This window comes from Pagrus major, chromosome 23 (assembly GCF_040436345.1).
Source record: "Pagrus major chromosome 23, Pma_NU_1.0".
NCBI classification, from domain to species: domain Eukaryota; kingdom Metazoa; phylum Chordata; class Actinopteri; order Spariformes; family Sparidae; genus Pagrus; species Pagrus major.
The window spans coordinates 8,230,832-8,255,216 of record NC_133237.1 but is presented as its reverse complement, the minus strand read 5'-3'; the positions used below and the strand labels follow the sequence as shown (position 1 = coordinate 8,255,216).

At 38.1% G+C, this 24,385-nt stretch overlaps 1 protein-coding gene across 2 annotated transcripts; it reads right to left on the bottom strand.

The window, feature by feature from the left end:
- Nucleotides 1–8,575: 8,575 nt before the first annotated feature.
- On the bottom strand, nt 8,576–23,771 carry LOC141019170 (interferon-induced very large GTPase 1-like). Of its 2 annotated transcripts, XM_073494012.1 has the most exons (8): nt 23,650–23,771; nt 21,533–21,573; nt 21,058–21,166; nt 20,798–20,929; nt 20,206–20,252; nt 14,892–15,006; nt 14,675–14,712; nt 8,576–14,562 (listed from the first exon to the last, which is right to left on the bottom strand). In XM_073494012.1, exons 4-8 carry the CDS (start codon nt 20,865–20,867, stop codon nt 9,880–9,882), a joined length of 4,953 nt encoding a protein of 1,650 aa, XP_073350113.1. In that variant the 5' UTR covers nt 20,868–20,929; nt 21,058–21,166; nt 21,533–21,573; nt 23,650–23,771; the 3' UTR covers nt 8,576–9,879. The 2 variants fall into 2 exon arrangements, with proteins under 2 accessions (XP_073350113.1, XP_073350114.1); XM_073494013.1 differs by lacking the exon at nt 23,650–23,771 and having other exon boundaries at nt 21,533–21,636.
- Between the last annotated feature and the right edge of the window lie 614 nt (nt 23,772–24,385).

Here is a 24,385-nt window from a genome sequence, read left to right as displayed (position 1 = left end):
AGGGCAAACGACAACAAATGGGGAATCACAACAACAAATAGAAAAACACTATGACAAAAAGAAAAACATGACAACAAAAAGAAAAACACAACTACATTAACAAAAACACGACTTAACAAAAACACAACGACAAAAAGAAAAACACAACGACATTAACTTAAAAGGTAGGTACCTGCTATGACACAGATCATTGCTGATTACACGTCAAGTCAATTAGGTCATGTTGCCCGCTCCCCACACAGCAACATGACATAATTGACTTGACGTGTAAATGAGCAATACAAAAACTGGATGAAATGAATACAAACAAATTTAGGGCAGCCGGTACTGGTCGGCACCGGGGGCGATCCACTGAGATAAGCCCAGAGGCAGCTGCTACAGAGGCGGTTACTGTGGGCGACTGTCCGCTCTTTCTTTTTTTTTGCGGGTGCTCATGCTGCCCCTCCACAACTGCTGCCCTGGTCGGCTGCCCATATCGCCCATATGAGGAACCGCCCCTGACTGTTGGTCTTGAGTTACAACCTATTTTTTATCTATTTGTGTTTTGCCTTTGGCTATGGGAATGTCCGAAAAATGATGTATTGGCTTACACCATCCATTGTTTATTTGATTAGGTTGTTTTCTTCCCAAAAGTTACGAAGGAAGGCGTGCTGGGAAATTTGTTTGACCAATGGTCTTACTTGCCCCTGTTGAGTTAACAATCTAGAGACGTGCATCAACAGCGAGATCAGATGAAAGAGTCAAAAAGTAAAGTAGGAGCTTAAAAGCTTAGAGAGAAAGCAGGTATCAGAGGCTCAGGTTTCCAAATAGCAAAAAAAACCAACTGGTTGGCCATCATGATCCTCAAGTGGCAAGCACTGTTGTTTTATTACTTACTGATAAATAATGTAGTGTGTTTACATTACATGCTGTGCTAAATGCGCAGGCTAACAAGGTTCCTTAAAGTATGTAGCTCCTCACATCAAGTACTTTATAATGTTACTTCACTGTGGTCTGTTGGTCACTTGTCACAAGTGAACCTGTAAAAGACAAATGTTAAACAGAGTGTATGTGTAGACAGTAAAGGTATAAGTACAAGCAACATTGTGCGACAGGGACAAATAAATAACATTAGCAATATTTACCTGAGCAAAATCTCACACAAAAATTTGATCTTGTTTGCTGATGCTGCTCATTTCCCCCAATTCCAGATCAGATGTAAATTTATTGGTTTATAAACAGTTATTGTGGTGAAATTACGTGTACTTTGTTTAAGATTTTGTGTTGTAACTTTGCATTATTCGACATTGACACTTCTTGGTTTTGGTTTCTTTGTCGTTTTTTTTATTCAGCTTTTCATTAAAAGCTCGCTTTTGTTTCTGAATCCTGCCGGCCGACCGTGTGTTTCTGCATTTGGGTCCTGACCTTCTCTCAAACCTTGACATTTCCCACTGTTATTGACACTGATCTTCCCAATCAGATTCAACAAGTAAAAGTCTGGTTGACAAAAGTCTGATGTGATTTCTGGTTAAAGCAACACTAGGTAGTTTTTTGACCTTAAAATAATGTTTCCAAACTCAGTTAAGTGGTAGAAAAACAGTTAATAGGATGAATGGTGACGTCTCTGCAGCCTGAGGGGGGGTCGCGCACTGTGTAAGAAACCGCACTGTGTAACTTCCCAGAGCAGGTAGGAACCTATCTGACATAAAGGCATCTAGTGCGACCTGCTTTACGGCATACATCACACGTTTATTCGTCGTGAACTGATGGCGACCTAGCCTTGATGCTACTGGATTTGTAAGTCATATATTATATACATATTTATTATCTTACCAATTTTTACTATTCAGCCATGAAGGGAGTTTGGGTTTTGTTTGGAGAGGTTTTAAGATATCTGTGTCAGATATTTTCTACTAAAAATAAAAACATTTTCAGAAAGTATCTTCTCTATTTTAGATTGTGTTGAAGCTGGCTGGAGACATGTTTGAAGTGGAGCTTCCTGACGGACAGGAAGTCCAGTTTCCCAACCGTGATAGCATGGATGTCATCAGCTACGTCAAAAGTGCCGGGGACTTGAAACTGACTTCCTTCAAGATCTGCTGAGAGACACAACTGCTCTTACACATGTATCATTTGTTTATCAGTTTGATAAAAGATAAGACATTGAAAATTAGTCAGGTATTGTGAGAAACATTATCAATTAAGAGATGTAGATCTTCAGTGCATTGGGAATGTATCTTTATTTAAAAAATGTCATATTGTGCACAAGAATATATGATGTTAAAATTCAACTGATCTGGTTTTGTTGCGTTTGAAGGGTTGAAGCCTAATCCTGGCTTTGAAAAACTGTTTCCCACAAACAGTAACACTGACTTCACACACAATATCAGTCTACTTATGACAGAGTAGCAGTCTGAGAAAGCAAACTGCATATAAAAAGCTTACTGAGATTGCCTGTGTAATCTGTGATTGGAATCTATTAAACTAATAGTGACTGTCTGAGACTTTACTGCTGCCTTCATTCATCGTGATCTGGGACTCAAAAATACACACACAGTCAGAGAAGATGGCTATAATGGTTTTGCGCACGACGGATAAATGTCACAGAAAAAAAAAAAGATTGGAGACATAAGTGACACATGGTATGACAACGTAGATCGAGTTAGAGAACAAACTGCTCCAGCAAAAGGAGGAGCAGAAGAACTGGTCAGAATAATTTAGTTAATTAAGATACTGTATACAGTATATTGATGGTTCAGAGAAACATCAGAGATGTGGGTATGATGCCTGTGTATCATCAGTGCATTTAGAATGAAGAAAATGAAAACCGATATTTTCATTTTATCTTTAAGTGGAAAATTGAAAGAAAAACAAAACCAGTCAGGCAAACTGATGAGCAACAGACCAGCAAGTCCTTTCTTCTGCGAGGTAAATTACTGTTTGGTCAAAGGAGTCTGGTGGCTTAGAAAGGCTTCAGTTTCCTGTCAGAAACGGCTACTAAAGGCAAGATGCTGAAAATATTCTAAATATAGTGTACACGTCTTTGGTTGGGCCTTTTTTAGGTGTATTAAATATGTTTTGCTGCAGCCCCTGTCCACAGCAGTACATTGCTTAGCTTCTACACTCGTACCACTGCTGTTTCTCCAACACTGCTGGGTGCATGCTGACCGCCATCTACTGTAGGTAATACACCGCCTATGGATCAGTACCTCATACAACCCCACTTGAATAATGATGCCTTTAAAATGTCCCATGAAACTCTGACAGTACGCTTGAAAGAATTAGAACTGAGGCTGAGAGTAGTACGTAATAGAAACAGGAAATGACATTGAACTGTCACCAGGGACTTGAGTTCTGTCCAATCACAAACAAGAAGTGTTGTCCCACAATTATCATTATATTAACTGTTGTGTTTTCCAAAATGTTGGGGTTTTTTTTGGGACTGTTGTGTTTAAAATAGTTAGTTCTGCATTTATTTTTATGCAGAGGGGAAGAATGTGTGTGTTTGTGTTAAACATGTTTATCTGAGCAGAATTCTTGAAGTTTTCAATGTTATAAATGTCCAATGTTTTAATTTGAGTGCTTCTGGTTTGGCTGGACAGTCAAACAGATGAAGAAGAAGAACTTCACTTTCTACCAGACAGTCACAAACCAGCATTATTATTGTACCATAATTCACCGCTGCTTCTTACCACATTCTGTTGGACAACCAGCCCTTACGCACTTACACACCTCAAGACTCAAGAGACTCAAGGAAGTTATATCTTAACCAAGAGTGAGTCATTTTAATGGAAAGATTAAAAAATGTTGTTCAATCCATTTGAATGTGAAAGCAGAACTGATGATGATGCACTTTGTTCAGACAATAAAGCTCAAAACTGATAACTTGTTCCCCTTATTATTACACTGTATTATTTTTAGAGAGATTTCAGCATGCTTCATCTGACGGAATAAGAATAACTAGACTTATATAAAAGAGAACGAGGTATAAACAAATACGATATTTTCTATAGAATCTTAAGATCAATGAATATTAATACTAACAACAATAAGACATTTTATGAAATACTAAAAAAGTGAGCTGTGGCTCTGCTGCCTGGTAATGATTACAGTCATTACAATTATATACAAAGAGTTTTGGCTGTACAGACATCAGCCTGTAGGCTATGGCTGCAGCTTTATGTCTCAAATAGTCAAAACCTTTACTGTCATTTACTGCTGCCAACGTATGTAACGCTGCTACTGTGATGATACATGACGGTTAAATATTGAATCTGTGTCTATAATAACCAGATCCTGACATGTAAATGTGATGTCTGTCTACCATACTGTCAACTTAAATATAGACAACTGACTGCATAATATATTAATCAGAATCAGAAATACTTCATTAAGCCCTGACGGGAAATTGCTTGTGTTACCGTCATGTATCATCACAGTAGCAGAGTTACATACGTTGGCAGCTGTAAACACATAAAAACATTATAAAAATACATCCGGTGGTTTGGTGCCCACCTGTTTACTGAACATGTCAGGAGTAGTTAAAGTTTATAATCATCCGAGGACGTTACAGACGTTGTTTCTGGTTCCTGTCTGTTTCCTGAATATATTCGTACGTGTGTGAATGTGTAAATGAGAGACATTAACTTATAGCACTTTGTAGAAAGAGCTTTCTAAAGTTCACTCCATTCACTTGTATTAGTTCACGGGGCAGAGCTGCCTCCTCCAATATGTCGGCGACGTCGACGTATCGCAGCAGCGGAACAACCCGCTCAATGAGGCGTCTCTGTATATATGTCTATGGTTTTATCTACTAACCACCATAGACCATGGATCTATTATAGATCCATGCCATAGACATATATACAACAACTCCACCACTGCTTCCTGGCTGCTGGCGACCATGACTTGCTTGTCAGAAAGACGTCGTTGGTGTAGACACTTGTCACTCAAACATGTCTGACCAATGGGGAAGCACCCGCCCACTGCGGTACGTTTGTGTCAAAATGATTTTTAAAAAAAATGACTTCAAAACTTTTTTCACTTCATTCAAAAAAAGAGAAAGTTCAATTAAAAAAAAAAACACTTCAAATGATTTTTTTTTTTGCATTTAAACAGTTTTTTCTTTGATTGAAAATATATTTTTTTGATTGAAGCAACTTTTTTGGGATTGAATAATTAAGACACAAATGTCCTACCCACAACATGGTCCAAACACAAAAAAGATTACTTCAATCAAAGAAAACATTTTCAATAAAAAAAAAAGTGTTCAAGTGCAATTTTTTGAGTCTCAAATATTTTTTTGCATTCAAAAATATTTTTTCTATGATTGAAAAGGTTTATTTTTTGATTGAAGTGATTTTTTTATTGAAAATATTTTTTGTTTGTTTGAAGCAACTTCTTTTTTGTTTGAATTATAAAGACACAAATGTCCTACCCATAATATGGCCCAAACACAAAACAACAATACTTCAATCAAAAAAGTTGCTTCAAACAAAAAACCTTCACTTCTATCAAAGAAAACATTTTCAAGCAAAGAAAAACAGTGTTCAAATGCATTTTTTTGAGTCTCAACTATATTTTTGCATTCAAACACTTTTTTTCTTTGATTGAAATGGTTTTTTTTGATTGAAAATATATTTTTTGATTGAAGCAACCTTTTTTTTGATTGAATAATAAAGACACAAATCTACCTTCATAGATAATTTAGCTTCCCCAGTACACACGAATAGTCTAACACTAGCGCATATAACAATAATAACATTTATTTATCTCTGCTTTCAAACGTTCGGCCGCCATGAGCAGGTAGCTAGGCTACTTACATGTTTAAGGTGGTACATCATGTTGTCGTGGAGGAGTGATAGGCGAAAGTTTGCATGTCACCTTCTTGGGGTCATCCTTCCTCTTTTCAAAATGATCCCATATTTTAGACGTCTTTCCCGACATGGTTGGCTATTAATTGTTAACTGTCTAACCGCGATGTCGAAGGAACCTGCCGTGTTAACAAAAAAAACACTGACAGTGAGTGAGTGTCACGACTTCCTGTATCTGGCCCTTCAAATTAAAAGCCCTCCAGCCTTTTATACACAGGCCAGCCACCAGTCACATAGATTTTGACTTAATTTTGACAAGACACGGCTCCAAATGTTTTTGTTTTCTTTCCTGCGACCAATGAAATTTTGGTCGGCTAATGATTTTTTGGTTGACCAGTGCTTGGTCGACCATTCGGGGGCAGCCCTAGTGAGAAACACTATTAATTAAGAGATGTAGATCCAGTGGCGTATCCAGGACATTTTTACTGGGGTGGCCCAGATGGGACACAAAGCTAGTGTGGGGTGGCCATGGCATAGCGAAGTTTAATACCACGTAAGCAGCCGACCGCGGTTCGAATCCCGGCTGGACGTCCTTTGCTGCGTGTCACATCCCCTCTCTCTCCCATAATTTCCTGTCTGGTAACTGTCAAATAAAGGTGTCTATGCTGATAAAAAAGTCATTTTTTAAATTCCATTTCCACCTATCACAGGCCTCAGGAGTCTCTGGTTATTTTAACATATCTATTTTTAATCAGTAATTATGTTCAGGATAGGGCACAAATTTTCTAAGAGCCATTTCCTTGGAGTGGATTAAAGTCCTCATCTCTTCACAAGTTAGATTAGGGTAGCAAAATTCAACGCTCTTAACTCATCCTATAGAATAACATTAATCAGTCATCAGCCCATCATCTGTGTCACCTGTACTGTTACCTGTGTTTGCTTTACTAATTGAGGCGCCATCTTGTGGTTACATAAAAACACAGCAATCCAGGCAACAGAACAAACCAAAAACTTCAAATCAAAGCTTAATACTTAAAGATAGGCCTTATTAAAAAGTTTATCTGTCAGCAAAAGACAAACTAAGCTTGTAAGGAAAAAACAGAAATATTTGTTGTTCTTTACATGCTTAGTTTATGTTATTATTTAGCTTAGATATAATTTGTTGGAGATACTGGAATTTGATTTTTTTGGTTTGTTCTTTGCCAGGTGTGTTTTTATTTGACCACAAGATGGAGCCTAAATTAGTAAAGCAAAGAAATGTAATTCAATCACTCAATCAATCAGTCAGTCAGTCAATTCACTTTGAAGTAATAGCTTTAACTACAAACGTCAAGCAGGATCATTGTCAAACTGGGTTAGAATCAGTGTGCAAAATACAGGATGGGGCTCTGGAGGCCCTTAAATAACAGCTTCGACGCCATTAACATGTCAAAAAGAAAGGAGGTGTCAACAATGTGCCTCATTATGTCTATTTATAGTATCTACAAAGGTTTATTCTTACATAACTACCGACATCTTCGATCACTTTTAATAACACAATTAACATATATTGCATCTCAAGCATTTGTGGCATTTGAATGCAATTTGCTCTGCCTCTGCCTATTTAACCTCTAAAACATGTGAACTGTGAAGATGAGCTAATTGATACAAACAAAAAGTCCTTTATCTCCAAGAGAAAAAAGTCTTTGAACAGCCCTTAAATCACAGAGCAAATAAATAAATCACAGCTTGCTCTTGTGTTATAGCTACTTAAATCTAGACTGTCACACTATATTTCACACACTGGTTGGTCAAAAATATAACATTAGCTCTAATGAACACACACATCTGCAAAAAAACAACCTGAGTCTTCAGTCCAGAAAACAGCGCTTCATATTTCATGGCGGCATCCAAATAACAATAAAAAAAACAAAAACGCTAACATTAAATGCTTAACTTGGTTTGCAGGCTGCTAAGCTAGGATAGCTTAGCAGCTAGTTCGTCTTTTAGCTAGCAGCTAAAAGATGAACTAGCTAGCTGTAGACTAGCTTAGCTAGCTAGCAGCTAAAAGACTAGTGCAGTTTAGTAGCTAGGCTGCTAGCTTAGCTAGCTAGTGCAGTGTAGTAGCTAAGCTGCTAGCTTAGCTTTTAGCTGCTACTTAGTGCTAGATAAAGTTCTCCTACACATTCAGAGGGAACTACGACATAACTAAACATTAAATTACCATACCTCTCAGTCGACAGATTTCAGCGTTTTTGTCCAGCAGTTGACGTTGTCACTGTGACGTCCTCCTGTTTCATTACCGACCGGACCAGCAGCAGCAGCAGATGCAGCGCTCATCTCTCATGGCTCACCTATCAGACCTGCATGGCCAAACGTCCGCTGAGCAGAAATCAGCTCTCACAGCCTCAGTACGACCATTACTGTGTTAGTTAAAAATGTAAAACTGGCCCTAAATCAGCTGATCAGCTGTCATCATTGATTGACAGCATTTCTCATGTTTCTTGTGTTGACGAACTTGACCAGCTACCTATCAGATCTGGGGTGGCCACAGGGGCCACCCCTGAATGAGTTTTCAGGGGTGGCCCCTGAATGAGTTTTCAGGGGCCACCCCTGAATGAGTTTTCAGGGTGGCCCCTGAATGAGTTTTCAGGGTGGCCCCGGCAGTGGCGTATCCAGGACATTTTTACTGGGGTGGCCCAGATGGGACACAAAGCTAGTGTGGGGTGGCCATGGCATAGCGAAGTTTAATACCACATACACATTTGTCAGTTCAAAACCATTAATCAGAAAGAAACCCGGTCTTTTAGTGAACAGAAAGTATTTATTTCCATCACCTATAACCACACTAATAACATACAAGTTAAACTCAGTTTTTTTTTCCATACATTATCACTGAAAGGTCAGTTTATTGAATGATAAAAGCATATCACAATGATTCTTCTCACAAAGACAACACTGTCTACATTAATTCAGGATATTAGAGTAGTTTGCTTTTGATGGAGCAGAAATCTGACCAGACAAAAAGAAAAAACGTTAATGTGGACATATTAAGATTAGGTAAAATGAGATTACACTTCATATACGTTAGAACATAAAGCATCCACTATCATGAAGATGGTTCTTTAACGTGAACATTCAAAGAAGTTCATCGTTACAGCATAAAAATACTAAAGGCAATATTTGTTTGACATGATTTTCAGGTGTGATTTTTAGAAACTGAACGCATTAAAACATTCCTCATTGTATAAGAATTACATATTTTATCTGACAATATATATCTGACAACTCTTTCCATGTTAATAAAACCTCAGAACTTCAAATTTGATATATTGTGATTTCACATGTCACCTTCATCAATTCTTTCTATGAAAATGTAAATATACAACTTAAAAAGCAATATACAAAGGTGATAACACGTGTATGTTGTCAAGTCTTTCAAGAGAGTTTAACATGATAAAATAAAATGAAAAGAGAAATAAAAAAATTGTCATCATTCCATCGTTCAAACTAAAAGAATTAAAAGTATGTTCATAAAACTCAAACATCGTGTTTCAACTTCTGGCACATTTCTTCGCTCCTTGAAACAAATTCAACACAAAGCTTCAAACATATTGTAAAAAACAACAAATGATTAAACAAAAACTACATCAAAATAAAGATTTAGATATTTATCTGCAAAAAACATTAAAAAGTAGAAATATGAAATAAAAAACTTGAAATACTCTTTGATTACATGCTGATATAGTAGAAGTACGTAATATTGTGCATCCTGTAAAACAATGATGTAATAGGATTCAGTTTCAATCAAACAGTGACACAATGTAAGAATTCTTGTCTTAATTTCCTTTTAAGTCATGATTACATAGAAAATGTTGCCATGAATCCTACATACGTACATGTAACTGACTTTGTACATGTGAATTATAACTATTGTTATTTTGCATTATTTTCCTTGTTTCCTTCACCTCAATCAAGCAAACAGACTTTTGTTGTCTGAATCCATTTCTCACTCACAGACAAATTCACCTGTCAGTGATAAAACAGTTTTGTTATTCATGAATAACAAGAGATTTTCAGCAGGGTTGTAGTTTTATTGGCTCACTCACTACTTGAACATTTCATCCAGACTTTTAATGGCATCTTCTTTAGTGTGTGTTTTCCACTCACAGGGAATTTCACCAAGGCCCTCGAATTTTAATTTATAGTGTTTCTCCAGATCCTTCTTGAAGCGACACACAAACCATGTCCAAAATTTCACCTTTGACTCATCAGGGGTAATTCTCCAGTCAGCATACTCTGGCCCAGCAGTCCTGTACTCTTTATAGGGAATGGACTTGTCTGAACCTGAAGGGTAAAAACTGTGATCACTTGCAACATCTGTTGTACAGAAATCAACATTCAGTTCCACTGTGTCTCTGTAGTGAAATCCATTGACTGCAGCAAATCGATGAAAAGGCACGCTGTGGTCACCAGGACTGTGATCAGCCAGTGTGTTGGTACAAACAGCTGCACAGAATGGACACTTCACCCAGCAGCAGTCACACAGCTGATCAATGAGGATTTGATCAGGCTTCATCCTGAATTCCTTCATCTTATCCAGTGAGAGGCTGCTCATCTCCTCCATGATGCATTCAAGGCCTTTCTCAATCTCTTCTTTAAGAAAGTCAAATTCATTTATGTCTCTGAAGTTTTGAGCAGAAATGGTGAATATTAGTTTACTGTGCAGCAAACTGGAAAATTCCTTCACCCACTTGTCGATGTCCCCTTTCTCTGTTTCGATTTTCACCGTTGCCTCAAATAAAGCCTGACTCACAGATGTTTTGATGTCTTCAACATTTTTCTTGAGTATACTCTGTACTTTATCTCTTTGTTCTGAGAAGATGTATTTCTCTACTTCCTCTTTTATAAAGGTCTCGACTTGCTTCCTTGGATGTTGGATGTAAGTGATAAAACCATCAAATTTCTCTTTCTCTGCCAGTGACTTCAACACATGTTTTTCTAAGTCCAACCTGTTCCCACTGAATGCTGGGAAGTTGCACCTCATCTCATCAGCGATGCCACTAGCAGTCTTGTTACAGACGGCCTCAACAGTGGAACTCTTCAGTTTTTCACAGATCAGTTCTCCAAGCACAACAGCAGATGAGCTTCCTTTGCAGACACTTTTGAAAATGTTGTAATATGGCTCTTTCTTGCTTTCTAAATAAACAAGCGCATCGTTGTTCATTTTGAATTTCTTGTGCGACTCTGTCAGCCAACTCTGTGCTCTGTGAAATACATACAGCACAAGATCAACTGTAAACTCCTTCTTCAGAGTATATTTCCTCTTTGATTTAAATTCTGTCACCTTTTCTTTTACTTTGTTGGCCACTTCTGCCAGGTAAGCTGGACTGTAGCCTTTTGTTGCTACAGGTTTGCTTTTGATTGCATCAAGGGACTGTTGTTCAACATCGTCAATGAGGGATCTGATCTGTTGCTGTTCATCAGACCCTTTAAGGAAAGATGTGACTTTGTCCCACAATTTACGGCTAGCTACATAATGACTGTAATCTCCAACCCCAGATATTTTTTTGTAGTTGCCACTGCTTCTGGATTCATCTATGAGAGCCCATTCAAAACCAAGCTCATGAAGGATTTCTGACTGATCTGCTTCATAGTTGATGTCCTTAATAGGTTTTGTTCCAGCAGTTAACTCAGTAACCCAGCCTCTCCAAACTGAGTTGAACTGCTTTCTAAGTTCCTCTTCATCATTTACCTTGTCTTTTAACTGATGAGCGAGCTCTTTACTCTTTTGTAGCAGTTTGTCCTCAAACTCTGTCTTCTTATCATCAAGCTTTTTACAGGCCTTCTTCTGCTGGATAACTTCATCCAGTTTTCTTTGGACTCCTCTCACTTGTTCATCATGAAACTCCTTGATTTTGTATTCAAATCGGTCTCGCCACTGAGCCAACATTTCTTTGTCTCTGTCATCATTAAAGTATGTTGTCATTGCTTTTTGGATTTCTTTATAAGTGTTGCTCATTTCTCCAAAAAGATAACTGAGCTCGATCTTGTCCAGGTTTCCATTTTCTATTCTGTTGTAAAGCTGGTTTTCAATGGTCAACATGTTGCTCCTCAGGGTCCAGGTCCAGTGCCCATACTGGACCTCAAGTTTTCTGTACACTGCAATTTCAAGTGTGTTTTTGAAACTGAACACAAAGTTTTCGTTCAGCAGGGCATTCCACAGGTCATGAATTTTGCTTTTGAACTGTTCCAGAGTAATCCCTTCAGACTGTGAAGCTTTAGAGAGGATGAAGGTCTTCAGCTCTTGGATGCTCTCACTGTAACCTGGATTTGGAGGAGCCATCGGTGGACTTCCCTCCCACAGTTGGGCAAAGTACTTCACATCTTTTTGAACATCAAATGCAATGACGTCACTGAAGCACTCAGCATCACAACCCTCCTCCTTTGCAGCAAGTTGGGCCATCTGGTCCAGTTTTTCTTGCAGGCGTCTCTTTTCATCCATGTTCATCTCTGCAGCTGCAATATCTGTGACATTCTGATGAACAAACACACAACTTGGAGAAAGTTTAACTTGCTTCATCCTCATGAAAGCCTGAACAACAATCTGCAGAACATCTTGCATGTCAGCTGGATTCTCTCCAAAGATGTTGATCAATGTCATGTTTCCCAGACCAACAACAAATGTTGCCAGTTCATTGTCGTGGTGAAGAGTGGTGTTACCTGCCAACTCAAGAGCACGCAGTCCTTCAGTGTCCACCACCAGAACGTAGTCAAACTGAAAGTCTTTCTTGATCTCCTCTGACACTCTGACCAGCTGCATGAAGGCACCCTTGGTGCACCTGCCAGCACTCACTGCAGTCTGTAGCCCAAACATGGCATTCAGCATAGTTGATTTTCCACTGCTCTGTACGCCTAAAACTGACAAAACAAAAACCCTCTTGTTGCCCAGTTTCTTGATGACTTCATCTAACAGACCAGAGATCCATGTTAAAGGCATGTGACCTGCATCACCATCCATCAGCTCCATTGGGTGTCCTGATATCATCAGCTCTGCAGCCAGCTCAGGGTATTTAGACCAGTCAGTCTGTCCACTCGTTGGTTGTTTCTTCAGAGATTTATGGGCTTCATAGATCTGTCCCATTTCTCGAAACATGTGCTCCAAGCCAAAAGGTGCTGACTGTAGTTTTGTTGATATTTCTTCAAGCTCATTTCGCTTCATTTTTAGCTGATCAGATTTGTCATGCTTCTTCTTCAAAGCCAAGACCTCAGACCATTTTTCATCATAGCTTTGGAGAATTGAAGAGAGATCATCTGTGCAGAGGGCATCGATTAAGATCTGAGTCCATTTCAGAAAATACTCTCTGTCTGTTGATTTCAAAGATGAGAGGCTTTCAATGAACAACTTCATTAGCTCACTACAGGAAGCTTTGCATTGATCTTCTCGTATTTTCCTCAGTTTTTGTTCCTTTTCAGATTTCTCCTCCTCAATATGTCCTGTGAGGCGATACAGTTCTTTGTTTGTTCTGCACCACTTGCTCCACAGTTGGCCTTGGCATTGGAGAAATGTATCTTTAATCTTTAGACCATCCATCCCCTGAAGCAACTTCACTATTCCCTCAGCAGCAGATTTCCCTTTTTGGCAGAGATGGTCATCTTCATCCACTCTGATTCCAGAGACCTCAGCCATGGTTTCAAGCTGGAAGGATGCATGTGGTTCAGACAAAATGTTTCTAATGATTCCTTTCAGTTCTTCAGAAACATCTGACTGACTTCTGTCCTTCAGACCCATTCTGTATTTTCCCTTTTTCGTCTCAACATTATCCAACTTTCCATCAACAATGAGACAAATGAGAGGCTTCTGAGACTTGAAAAGGGCTGAGATAACTGCAGTACTTTTGTCACCTTTTTCCAGAGTTGGTACAAGAACAACATTGACTGAAGATTTTTCAGTCAGTATGTCACGCTGTTTTTCATTTAACAGAGCATCACCATGTAGATTACAGAAGGCAATGCAGTCAGTGAAGGCATCATTGGGTTTTCCAGCTGGGCAGTACCAGGCAATCTCTGCCACTCCATCCATCAAATAGCGAGACTTTGTGCTACCTCGACAGTTTCTGTGGAAGAAGGTGTTGTGACGGTCGTTCATCAAAGTGTTCATCAGCTGAGATTTAGATTGAGACAGTGAACCCAGACGGAAAAATGACACCATGGGTGTCTCAGCATTGCAGATGGGCATACTCTTCATGGTGACAATGTCTGATTTATCTTTGGTTTGTGTTATCTTCCATGTTTTTGTTATTTGTCTGAAAGTCCACAGAGGACATTCAATGTCCATTGTGACTGGGTCAGGAACAAGCAAAGGTACAGCGTACTGACATTGTGACAGCTTTGTAATCATGTTCTGCTTAAAAAAGCTGTCTGAGCAGTGAAATACTGCCATCTGAACGTCCATTGGATGCACATGAGACTGTTTTGATGATTGATCAGGGTCTACAGTGGTGCTGAAAAAAGCATCTAAATCACTATCGTCTGTCTCAGAACTGTCTTGTCTTACAGGAATATATCTGGCTCTGTAGTCTAACATCATCAGCCTGTGAAGAAAAGTATGAGCTAGATCTTTCTCACATGTGACATGATCCTGTTTCACAGGTGGACCTATCTGAAGAAAATCTGCTGGTGAAAACTTCCACTGATGTTTGTCTTGAAGGTGAAGTCTGCCGAGCAGTGTTTCAGTTTGTGCTTGATATTGTTTCTTCATGTTGGTCTCTTCAGAAATCTTCTCTGACTTCTGTAAATAAGTAATTAAAAATGTACTGTTTGTAAAGAATTATATTGATATAGGATGGGATATGAAGTAAATAGTCCTACAGATCTTGTTAATAAAGTTAAGATTCTCTTACCTTATCCTTGTTTCCACACAGATTCATATCTGAAGTACCTGCCGCAGAATAATTAACTTCATCATCAAAGGGTCAGAGCAACGTGCTTTTGGACCATTGTTTCATTTTATCCTGTAACATCTGGATTTTTATCATTTATATCAGTTATGATTTTGACAATTTCATGTTTTTGTACTATTAATTACTATTAATTATGTTAATAATAACAAAATCTTACCGTTCTCTTTGGTTGCAGATGGTACAGACTTGATTTCAGACTCTCCTGCTACTGGTGTGTTGTTGTCATTCTTCTCGCAGCGTTCAACATCAGCAGGTTTATCCACTGGGTCACACTGAGAAACCAAATTATTTCATTTCATTTTTAAGATCAACAACACACAGTAGTACCACCAGAAATAAAATCAAGGAAAGCAATATGCACAAACTAAATGCAATCAGGTTTGTTATTTAGTGAGAAGAAAGTTTTTTCCTTTAGGAAAATGTTTTCAACTCATCCATGTGTCTAACCAGGAGATCCATGGAGTCAAACTCTGTTCAAGTCTTAAAGCAACACTAGGTCGTTTTTCGACCTTAAAATAATGTTTCTAAACTCAGTTAAGTGGTAGAATAACGGTTAATAGGATGAACGTTGACGCCTCTGCAGCCTGAGTGGGGTCGCGCCGGCTCCAGCGTTTGTAAACTGTTGTTTTGGAGGGAGATCTCCCTCCAAAAGCTGGACATATGAATCTGGAACAAAGAATCTATGGATACATCCTTTGTTCTAGATTCTCATGTCTAGCTTTTGTAAACTGTTGTTTGGAGGAATGTCTATGTTAGGGATGTAACGGTTACCGGTGTCACGGTAAACCACGGTAAAATTCCCGACGGTGAAGGTTACCGTTTAAGTTTTAATTACCATGGTCACCGCCGCGGTCGATAACCACGGTGTGGAAAACTCGCGAGATACTTTATCCAAGTCTCCCTACGCAGGCAGCGTGCAACGTGCGCTTGTTATGTAGTGAAGAAGACATGGCGGAGGGAAGACGTGATAGTAGCGGCCCTCAAGGCATTTTTCCGCCTTCAAAGAGAACCAAATCTGAAGTCTGGGCGTATTTTGGTTGTTATGAGAAAGCTCAGGGACAGCTGGTCGAGGATGGCAGCCCTATCTGCAGGAGCTGCAAGAGGAAAGTTGTTGCGAGGGGCGGCAACACATCCAATTTACTTACTCATTTGCGCGACCATCGCCCTCAACTGTTAAGTGAATGCAAGGTAAATTAACCTTAAGCTCAGGTGAATGATGTGTGTATGTCGAGTTTTCTCTGTCTAATTTGCTGTTGTCACTAATGTAAACTGACCAGATAGTGGTGTAACTGAACGAAGTTGATCCGTGATTTGGCACGTTATCTGAACCGCTTATTAATTGTAGATTTCACTTTTTAAAGTCGACCTAATAATTCCCCAAACATTGATGCAGAGCTGCTGTGAGGAGGATTTGAGACAAACACGTACTGGGTGGACTGAGTTAGTGAATGCAAACTGACTGAGATGACTGACTTTCATCTCAGCTCAGTTCACCGGAGCAGCGTCTACCTGTGGCTCAGCAGCCATTTGACCAATCAGATTGACCGAGTCCATTGACAACAGACGAGCAAGCAGACAGAGAGACAGACAGCCAATATATATAAGTAATATCAGAAATATATAATACTTGTGGATTATTTGTAGAATAGACTATATATAAAGAATAATCTAAAATGGTGAATATAACAAGTGTCTAGATAGAGATAAGAGCCAAAATAGAGTATTCATAATTAATTTAACAATAATCCTTTTTGTTTTGATCTAAAAGATTATCCAACCTGTTTCTCACAAAAGTGATATGATCTAGATTGTGAGTTTTGTGATCTGTTGGTTGCACCCTTAGTATTAAGTAACAATGACAGTAATAATTAATAATGACATTTTCTATTCATTTTTTTCACAGAGAGGGTCTGCTGGCCAATCGAGTGTTACTGCCAGTACATCTCATTCTACCTCTGTAACGCAGACATTACAGGACACGTTTCAAAAACAGGCTGCTTATACCCTAACCCTTTTAATATATAATAAATCTATTTAAATATAAATCTTGGTGAAATTATTTCAATTTATCAGTGTATCAGTGTTTTTTCAACATTTTGAAGACATTTTAAAAATACCGCGGTATACCGATAACCGTGATAATTTTGGTCACTATTACCGTGGTGTGAAATTTTCATACCGTTACATCCCTAGTCTATGTTCAATGAAATAATGTACTGTATTTTTTCTTTGACAACATAAAGTATGTGTGCACTGCAGCAGAGGAAATGTCTATGTAAGCTTACATATGAGGTGTCAGTGTAATAAAAATAACAAATACTGTACAATCAAAAACCTGTGCTTTTTCTTTTTGCTAGGTGTTGTTGCCATCAAATTCAAAATTACTTCATTGTTTTTCTTAAAATGTTAAATTTTCTGTGTTATTTCATATGTTTTCCCTGTTCTAAAATATATTGAACTCAATCTAGACTTATCTGACTGAAATGTTTTGATCATGTAATCAGCATTATTTGATTGTTCATATTAACTTAACTAGAATGAACTATCCTTATCGAAGGTGGCAGCGATGCAAATCCCATGGAGTTTCCTCCAAATGAGACCAACTCAGGTCCGTACACAGGCTTTTATCATACATGATGTTACATGGGAATGAGTTTTCCTTTGTTTACAGTTATATGTCTGTCTGTCTGTCTCTGTCTAACCATCTGTAGTCAGCATTGGCACTGAAGAACCACTGGATTGTGGACTGGCTCCTGTTGAGACTGACTCAGGTAAAGACAATCAAGCATGGTTGCACTTCCAAAGTACATTAAAAGTACTATTAAAACATTCTTATAACAGACAATGCTGTTGATATGATGTGATCCGTAAGGTGATTTATCGTCAGGTAATATATTGAAGCTTAGTTGTCTTAACAAAAAAATCCACTGATGAATCACATGACATTTCTGAGGAAGATAGCAGGAAGAGGCTATCGAAAAATGTCAGGTTACAAGGTAGCCTATTTAAACTGTCTGTTAAATTCAATAGTACTTTTTCAGACTACAAAAGTAGGCTATAACCATGAATTTTTAGTGATACTATAAACACCTTGTACTGTACACACCTTGTAATGGAAAGTCATTCCTCAGATGCAATGTTTTTTCATGCTACCTCAAGGAACATCTGAACTGGAGGAGGAGCTGATGCAGGTTTTCGATTGCCTGAAAAAGAAGCTGAGAGATGACCCCAGCTTTACAGCACCCATTACATCCTTCATCTCCAGCTTCAATAAATTAAAAACTGACAGTTCCCTGCAGTCGGCTCTCTCAACTTTTAATAAGTGCCCAGTCATCAAGACGAGCCAGTACCAAAGACCAAAGGGACACCTTCAGACAACAACCCAAATTGAGGTCCAGCCCACAGCTGTAGCCCGCAGAAAGGCGAGGCTGGTTGGGAGAAGGGCCTTAATATCAGGGCGGCCCACAAGGGCCTCAGCGAGGGAGCACCCATATAATAAGACTGGAAGGAAGAGGAGTGCTCCTCATTGTCTCGCCCACTGTGTGGAAGAAAACATGTCCCTCGGTGGAACACACTAGCTGGTTGATGACATTCATGATTTCTTTTGTAAAATATTGTAAATAATTATTTTTCATTCCTTGATCGGAGGTTTGATGTTTTGATAAAATACTGTGGTTTTTAACACACTAGCTGGGTTGATGACAGTCATGATTTCTTTAGTAAAATGTTGTAAATAATTATTTGTTATTTTTTCATTCCTTGATAAAAAGGTTGATCGGAGGTTTGATTTGGTGTTGCAGGGGGGTCGTGGAATTTTTGGTTGATGAGGCAATGTTTCATATCATTTAGTTTCCACATTTATCAGGGTTCCCACTCTTTTATTGAAATCATTTTCCAGGACTTTTCCAGGACATTTATACATCCCCCGTTCCATTCAAGCTTTGGAGAAGTGTTCTTTTCGACAGTTGTACTTTATTAATATTTGTAGATGTGCGGTCTATGGCTATAATTTATGAAATAATCTCTTACATGCTTAGAAATTATATGATAACTTTTGATCAACTCAACTATGTGATAAATCATTTTCCAGGACATTTGACTTTTTTTCCTTCTCATTTTTCATGTGTTTTCTATGATTGGAAAATTGGTCAACCATTTTCCAGGTTTTCAAGGACATGTGGGAACCCTGTTTATGTTTCAAATAAAAACGTAAATTTGAATAGCTTGGCTGCATTATTATCATGCATATTGGCATCGATATCAGTTAACAAGGTCTGTTTATAAACTGCAGTGGGATGGCGGCCCCCCTACATGTTTATAATAAAAACATGAATATGAACCTGTGTATTATTTAATTATTATTGTTTAATATAATACACAATTGTATACAATATAGTAGGGTTGCTTCACCAATCACAAAGCACCTTGATCTGCCAATAAGATGAGGGCGCCTCATGAATATAATGAGATTCCCGGACTTATCCTACGAAAAAAAATATCGCAAACCGCACTGTGTCAGAGCAGGTAGGTATACCTGACCTAAATATTAGACCAGCTTACACTCGGTGGAGCGAGCTGAGAGAAGAAATGGGTTTCAAGACTGATGGTGACCTAGCCTAGATGCTACTGGATTTGTAAGTCATATATTACATATATATATATATATATATATATGTATATATATATATATATATATATATATATATATATATATATATATATATATATATATATATATATATTACTTTGAGTCGATTTGTTGTTATGTGGTGTTCATTGGGGGCACTATTTGCCTAGAGATAATCTAGTGCTGTCCGTTTCGACAGCTTGCACGTCTTCATGTAGTGACTGTAAACGACGACTAACTTACTAAAACACGATGAATGTCTTGTCTTAAATGTGGCGGATTCCGTAGTTCATGCAGATAATCAACGTAATTGTTGAACAGTGTGGTCGGGAGGTAACGTTAGCATGCTACTTACTGTTGTCATACCGAGTTGGTTGTAGTTATTACGCCGAACACAACGGCACAACTTGCGATTGTATTTAGTAATGCTGCATTCCAGTTACATGGGAGACCACTCGCCCGAGTGGTCAGAATGTTTTTCCTGGTCAGCGGACAGGGCCGAGGACCCCTCTCGAGACGGGATTCTCAAACCACTACTCCAGCACATCTGGGACCCTCGCCAATTAAAATGAACACCAGTTAAACTGTCACACTGGCTCCGTCAACAAATTCACGTGTATTAATTTTCCCCAGGGATGCTCATACAGCGACAGTATTTACGACACTAGTATCAGATAATTGCGCTTCTCAACCAGCCGGGGGTAGTAATGAGTCCAAACTACCTAGTGTTGCTTTTAACTAAAACATAAACAGCTCCAATCTTCAGTTGAAGGTCTAACTTTAGAAAAACAGGTGGCATTAAACATAAATACTGCTGTGAGTACTGAGGTTGAAAAGATCTCACCTTCACGTTGGTTTTAGCTGCACTCTCCTCCTCCTCCAGCTCCTCTCCTACAGGGTAATGTAACAACAAGCAGATCACAGGATTGAAGTTGTCAGTGAACTATTCCAGCTGAAGAGGATTTATTTGCAAAAATGATGTGTGTTCAAAAAGTTCACTGTTCAACAAGATGCATCTCCTCTATACCAAATAGAGATTATGTGTTTTATTATTAAAGCAACATTATGTAGACACCGCCGTCGTTAACACAAATCCCAGGTCTGTAACAATCTGTCAGATGTAATGTAGGTGCCAACTACAAACAAAACTCATTACATCATAACAGTGTTGTGTGTTGAAAACTTGTATGTTGAAGTAAACATGTATGTAACACTGTGATCCGACCCTCTCACTGTAGTTACATAGTGCAGAAACAAGTGATGGGGACAGAGTGGCTGAGACAGAGACACCAGTCACCTTATTACAAGACACTGTACCATCAACATGATTTTGAAGCTGTTATTAACGTAAAACATTTACACCATGTTGTTTTATTTATAAAAAAAAGTTTGCAGAAATGCAAAACAACAATAAAAGGAAATGAAGTAATTCTTACTTTCTTTGGTAGCTGTTGAAACTGTCTGAGATGTTTGACTTGTGTCCTTCACTGCTGCACTCTCCTCCATGGACCTCTCACTTGTGTTACTGCTGCTTTCACTGTTGATCTCTTTACCTTCATCAGCCTCTTCTGTTGAAGGGTCAAAGACAACAAATATCAGAGATATTAGAGATATAGATTAGTTCCTGTATTTCTTCAAACCTGTATGAAGCTTGAATGTATATTCATATACAACCCCCAAAAAATTAAAATCTTACCTTTATCAGTGGTTACAGATGGGATCACAGACTTGTTTTCAGTATCTCCTCCCTCTCTGGTGATGTCATCGTTCTTGTCTGAGTGTTTAGCAACATTAGCTGGATCACGCTAAGAAAAGAGATGATTTTATATGACTTTGAGCTCCCGCAGATTGATCCATTGAGATTATCACAAAAGGATAAAAGCAAGGAAATACGATATCCACAAATTAAATGCAAGCAGGTTTGTAATTTAGTGAGAAGAAAGTAATTTCTTCTGGGAAAGTGTTTCCAACTGCACCAGGAGGTTCAGCGAGTCACAATCTGTCCTCATTCAGACTAAAACTGAACAGAGTCACTATCTTCAGGTTAGTCTACAGTTGTGATTGAGATAATGTGTGTAATGTGCAATAGGTAATGAGGTAAAGTAGAATAAATAAGTAGGGTTAAAGAAATAAATGCTATGACAATGAGTACTGAGGTTGAAAGATCTCACCTTCCCCTCTGTTGTAGCTGCTCTCTCTTCCAGCTCGTCTCCTGCAGGGTAATGTAAAAACAAGCAGATTGTAGAAACATAAAACAATAAAACAATGTTGTTGTCAGTGAACTATTCAAGCTGAAGAAGATTTATTTGCAAAAATGATGTGTGTATTCAAAAATTTCACTGTTCAACAAGATGCATCTCCTCTATACCAAATAGAGATGAGGTGTTTTAATTTTAAAGCAACATTATGTAGAAATTGGCATTTTGCCCAGTTTAGCGTCCCCCACAGTTTTTTGTATATCTCTGTCCCTGAAGGTGGTGGACCCACAGGGCAGCAGCTCCATGTACTTTGTTCAGGCTGTGTCTGGCTGATACCCATGGGTCAATGCAAGGCCACCAGACGCTCTCTTGATATTATGACCTTGTAAGCAAACAGTTGCATATTTATACATTCAGTAATTATAAAACATTAGCATTTAATGGGACTCATGTTTCAGCTACCTGAAAAACACAAGTCCATTATTCACACTGTTTTTGGTCAGTGCTTGGTCTCCACTAACTCTAGAGGGAAATATCTGTACATTTTATCTTGATAAAGCAATGTAGGTGTAGGTTGTTAAACTGTTACCTGTACTGTACATTTACTGCCACTAGACAACTTCACTAAACTTTGTGTCTACTGTGGAGGCTAACAGCTGTCTGCTCTGAGCGCTCCACTCACTAAAGACCTGAGCCACACCACTCTTTTAACACCAGAAGCCAAGCTCAGTGGATGACATAAAAGTCCCAGATTCTACTGTAGTTCTATCTTGGCATCAGTTTTTATTTTTTAAATAAAAAATTAAAACATTGTCAGGAAAGATCCTTAAAATACAAACACACTGGAGTGGGGCTTCAAAAAGCACCCAGATGTTGGAGCACCATTTATTTATGCAGCAAGGAATTTTCATGCCATTGGAGCTTCAAGTTTGAGTCTCTAGCCAGAGCCTCTCTCTCCTCTCATTTGCATAACACTGCGGTCAAAGCCCACCTCCACTCCGTAAACCCCGGTCAAACTAGCCCTCAGTTACTTTGTGGTGCCTGTATATAGTAGATATTACGGTAATGCAGCGCAAGAACAGAGTTCAAAATAAAAGCAACGACCTATGAACGTAATTTCTCATTTATTCACTCGGTCTGTTAATTAATTTAATTAATTGATCGATTAGATAATTAATTGAGCATTTAAGGAATTCATAGATTATTTACTTAATTCATTTTACCATCGTAATTCTGATCACATTGAAGCCTTCTTAAAATTTTGAAATTCCACATCGGAACTTCCTGGTATTATCGGAGTGACACTCTGAGGTGGAGTACTATCATTCTGACTGAAATCAGTCTGTGGAAACGGTAGTTTTCAGAATTACGATGGTAAAATGAATTAAGTAAATATTCAATGAATTCCTTAAAAGCTCAATTAATTAATCGATTAACTAATCGATTAATTAATTCATCAATTAACAGACTGACCGATGAGAAATTGTGTTCATTGCTTTATTTTAAATTCTATTCTTGCGCTGCATTACCATAATATCTACTATATATAGGCACCACAAAATAACTGGGGGCTAGTTTGACCGGGGTTATCGGAGTGGAGGCAGGCTTGACCGCAGTTGCATAACCCTTGTGAAGTGTCAATAAATCTCCTTGCACTCTACTCCCTGCCTTGTTGTCCGCTTCTGGGTCCTACCAAAACTACGCATTGTAACATTAGGGCAAATATTGGTATGTGCAATTAATTTTAATAATTCATCTTGAAAGTTCTAATTAATTAAACGCTTGACAACCTTAATAAAAAATACACACAGTACATTTAAGAACATCAATAGTACATAAAAGATAAAACATTACATCTGTCTGTTTTTTAATGCAGTAAAAAGTTGAATGTTGTTCGGACCACCAGTTAGGAGATTAGGTAGAAAAGATAAAATTAAATGAATATTAAACTTAATTAAAATTTGAATTTTGGTCTTACATTTGGGAAATTATGTTCACAGTTCTTAACGTTTCTACATAAAGTAAAGTATGGTAAAGGTAATCCATTTCAAATATGAAATTTAATCTGATAATAAAAACTGTAAACTCACCTTTGTGTTTTAATAGTTCTGCCTGGTCTCAGTAGATGTGCTGCCTTGTTACAAATCCTTCAAAATAACCAGAGTTCACAATATGAGCTGTTTGTCTGCCCCTCACACATTTTCCTGTCTGTACTGCAAAATAAACTTCTGCATTTATATAAACCAGTGATGACAAAGAGTGAAAGTGAAAGCAGTTCAGCTCAAACTCGTGATTTCCCCGAAACCCTACAACTGATACCATTGAATTAACCATTAACAAAACACACAATGGTTCAGTGCTTTTTCAAGTCTGTCCTCTAATCTGATCTAAAAAAAAAAAAGAAAGAAATGTATTGCTATACATCTTTTCTACGGTAAAAAGTAGAATCTTGTTTACAAACAGTAAGAAGATCAGTTAAAAAAGATTGACCAGTGACTATATGATGAAATAAATATTAAATTTACTGTAAACATTAAAATGCTATACGCTGGTTTAGCTCAGTGAGTCCTGAGGTTTTTTTTAATTTGCTGTTGAGCTGTGCAATGGCAGAGTGAATAAATTGTTTTTCAGAGGTGTCAAGTAACGAAGTACAAATACTTTGTTACCTTACTTAAGTAGAAATTTTGGGTATCTATACTTTACTGGAGTAATTATTTTTCAGCCAACTTTTTACTTCTACTCCTTACATTTTCACAAAATTATCTGTACTTTCTACTCCTTACATTTTAAAAATAGCCTAGTTACTCGTGAAATTTTGCTGCACCT

What these genes read in the sequence shown, in the direction of transcription:
- LOC141019170 (XM_073494012.1), bottom strand. Translation starts at nt 20,867, where the DNA reads ATGGAGGAGAGTGCAGCAGTGAAGGACACAAGTCAAACATCTCAGACA. An exon ending in TTCAACAGCTACCAAAGAAA is followed by an intron (nt 20,253 to 20,797) that starts GTAAGAATTACT and finishes ATTACCCTGTAG; the next exon opens with GAGAGGAGCTGGAGGAGGAG. An exon ending in TGTGTGGAAACAAGGATAAG is followed by an intron (nt 14,563 to 14,674) that starts GTAAGAGAATCT and finishes ACTTATTTACAG; the next exon opens with AAGTCAGAGAAGATTTCTGA.